At 38.1% G+C, this 2,583-nt stretch overlaps 1 protein-coding gene across 1 annotated transcript; it reads left to right on the forward strand.

The window, feature by feature from the left end:
* The first annotated feature begins 215 nt into the window (after positions 1-215).
* On the forward strand, positions 216-2,193 carry YUC11 (Flavin-binding monooxygenase family protein). Its single transcript, XM_089610462.1, has 4 exons — positions 216-839; positions 1,336-1,569; positions 1,724-1,846; positions 2,020-2,193. The coding sequence occupies exons 1-4, from the start codon at positions 216-218 to the stop codon at positions 2,191-2,193; spliced, it is 1,155 nt and encodes a 384-aa protein (XP_089466588.1).
* Positions 2,194-2,583: the final 390 nt, after the last annotated feature.

A 2,583-nucleotide genomic window follows, 5' to 3' on the forward strand; every position in this document is an offset into this window, starting at 1 on the left:
GACAAAGAAACTCATAATCCCTGATGATCAGGACGCGCCTGAGTATATTTACGTATCGTTTTATTCATGGCAAAGCAATTACAGAAAACATCATTTATAACAACATTAACTACAGGTGTAAATATCATTCCTAATTAGGGTTTTAGTGCATATAAATATATAGACCATGTCTGATTAAACACACAAGACAACAAACACACAGATATATCATCACAATGGAAAAAGCTGACAGGAAAGTGGAGGTGATCATCGTCGGAGCCGGGCCGGCGGGGCTGGCTGTGGCGGCGTGTCTGAATCTCCGGCGAGTCTCGAACGTGGTTCTCGAGAAGGACGACTGTTGTGGGTCCCTCTGGAAGAGACGGGCCTACGACCGGCTTTGCCTCCACCTGGCAAGCCAATTCTGTGCCCTACCACACATGCCCTTCCCGAGCTCGGCCCCGCGGTACGTGCCACGTGGCGCCTTCTCGGACTACCTCGACTCCTACGCCACCCGGTTCCACGTGAACCCCCGCCTGGGACGCGCAGTCCGCTCCGCCTCCTTCGATCCCGTGGGGAACACGTGGCGCGTCGTGGCGGCGACACGTGGCGAGGAGGAGGAGGAGGTGTACGAGGGGCGGTTTCTGGTGGCGGCGACGGGGGAGAACGGGCGGGGATTTGTGCCACGTGTCAAGGGGATGGAAGGGTTCGGAGGGGTGTCGATGCACTCGAGCGAGTACTCCAATGGGAGAGGCTTTCGGGGGAAAGAGGTTTTGGTGGTCGGAGCTGGGAATTCCGGCATGGAGATCGCCTTTGACTTGTCCAACTGGAACGCCAATGCCTCCATCTCCGTCCGAGGCCCGGTACGTACATTTACATTTACATTTACATTTACACACAGGGACCAAGCTAGAAATCTATAATAATTTTTTTAATTTATAGTATTGAATTTTTTTCAAGAAAAAAGGATAAAAAAAGGTTTACATAAGTTTAAATGAGCTATACTTAAATAAAAGAGGATTTCTAACTAAATATATATATTTTTAAATAAACTCTACAAACAAGTACGTTATAGACAAATGTATTGGAATTTTTTATTTATTTTAGAGAGTAATAATAATATTATTGTTTCGTGAGATAATTATCACCCAACGGAAAAGACTACTACCACTATAAGTATATATATTTTATCTTGTTAGTATTTTTAGCTAGTGGATACTGTGCTTAATTACACTATATATCTATCCTTTCCTTTAAACTAGATACATGCATTATCATAAATGTTGAACAATTTGTTAATTAAGTATATGGATTTCATCTTTATCTTTATAGAGATTATGTCTCATCTTAATTTTTCAGGTACATGTTCTGACAAGGGAAGTTGTGTATATGGGGATGATGATGTTGAAATACCTTCCGGTGAACTTAGTGGACGCAGTGACGATAATCATGGGGAAATTAAGAATGGGAAACATTTCGGAGTTCGGGTTTAAAGAGCCGAAGCTCGGACCTTTCCTCCTGAAAGCACTATCTGGACGATCTCCCACCATTGATGTTGGCTGCGTTGACAAGATCAAGGCTGGGCATGTCAAGGTATGCATAATATTTTAGGGCTAATTCATCATAATTATTTTATATCATCGTATTATATATGCGATATCGTCATGACTCATGTATATATATATATATATATATATATATAGTAATTCATAATCTTTTTTTTTTTTTTGAAATTTTTCTTGATTAGGCTTTCCCATCTGTGACAAGCATTGAGGGAAACAAAGTCAAATTCGATGATGGCCAGAGTCGTTATTTCGATACTATAATATTCGCTACTGGCTATAGAAGCACTGTAAAAACCTGGCTTAACGTAAGTATATATATTTTACCCATTTTTTGGATCAGACTCTCTATATATATGCATGGTGTATTGCATGTGAAATTCTGAAATATATGCACCAACTAACAAAATTTTGAAATATAAATATTTTTTTATTACAAGAATTTAGGGTAAACTAATTGTTATATATGGAATTGTGGCAGGATGAAGATAGCATGTTTGATGAGCATGGAATTCCCAAAGAAAGATTTCCTAATCACTGGAAAGGACATAATGGTCTTTACTGTGCTGGATTTGCTAGACGAGGACTGTCTGGTATTTCTGCTGATGCGCAGAATATAGCAAACGATATTACATATATTCTGAGCACCAAATAAGTAGTCGATCCAAGTTATAATATATATTGATAGAAATATACTATATATAATATATATATATATATATATATATATATATATATATATATATATATGTGTGTGTGTGTAATATGAATCTGTGAATAGTACCTATATATATTATGATGATGTATATACTATATAGTGTGGAGCTTTTACGAAGCCTATATGGAACTTGGTAACTATTGAAGTCTATAACTATATAAAGATTTTATAGCCATTTTCCGGTGCCGTACGCATATATGTATGATTTATAGTAAGCAAATTTATCATTAATTAGTTCTTAGTCATCGTTTTCGTACGTCTACTCTTTGTGAATGAGATCTACTTTCTTGAGATTTATTAATTTTCTCAACTATCAATCACATAAGA

The sequence above is a fragment of the Urtica dioica genome, chromosome 4 (genome assembly GCF_054948205.1).
Source record: "Urtica dioica subsp. dioica isolate 48M chromosome 4, U.dioica_male_clone48M_v1_H2, whole genome shotgun sequence".
Taxonomy (NCBI): domain Eukaryota; kingdom Viridiplantae; phylum Streptophyta; class Magnoliopsida; order Rosales; family Urticaceae; genus Urtica; species Urtica dioica.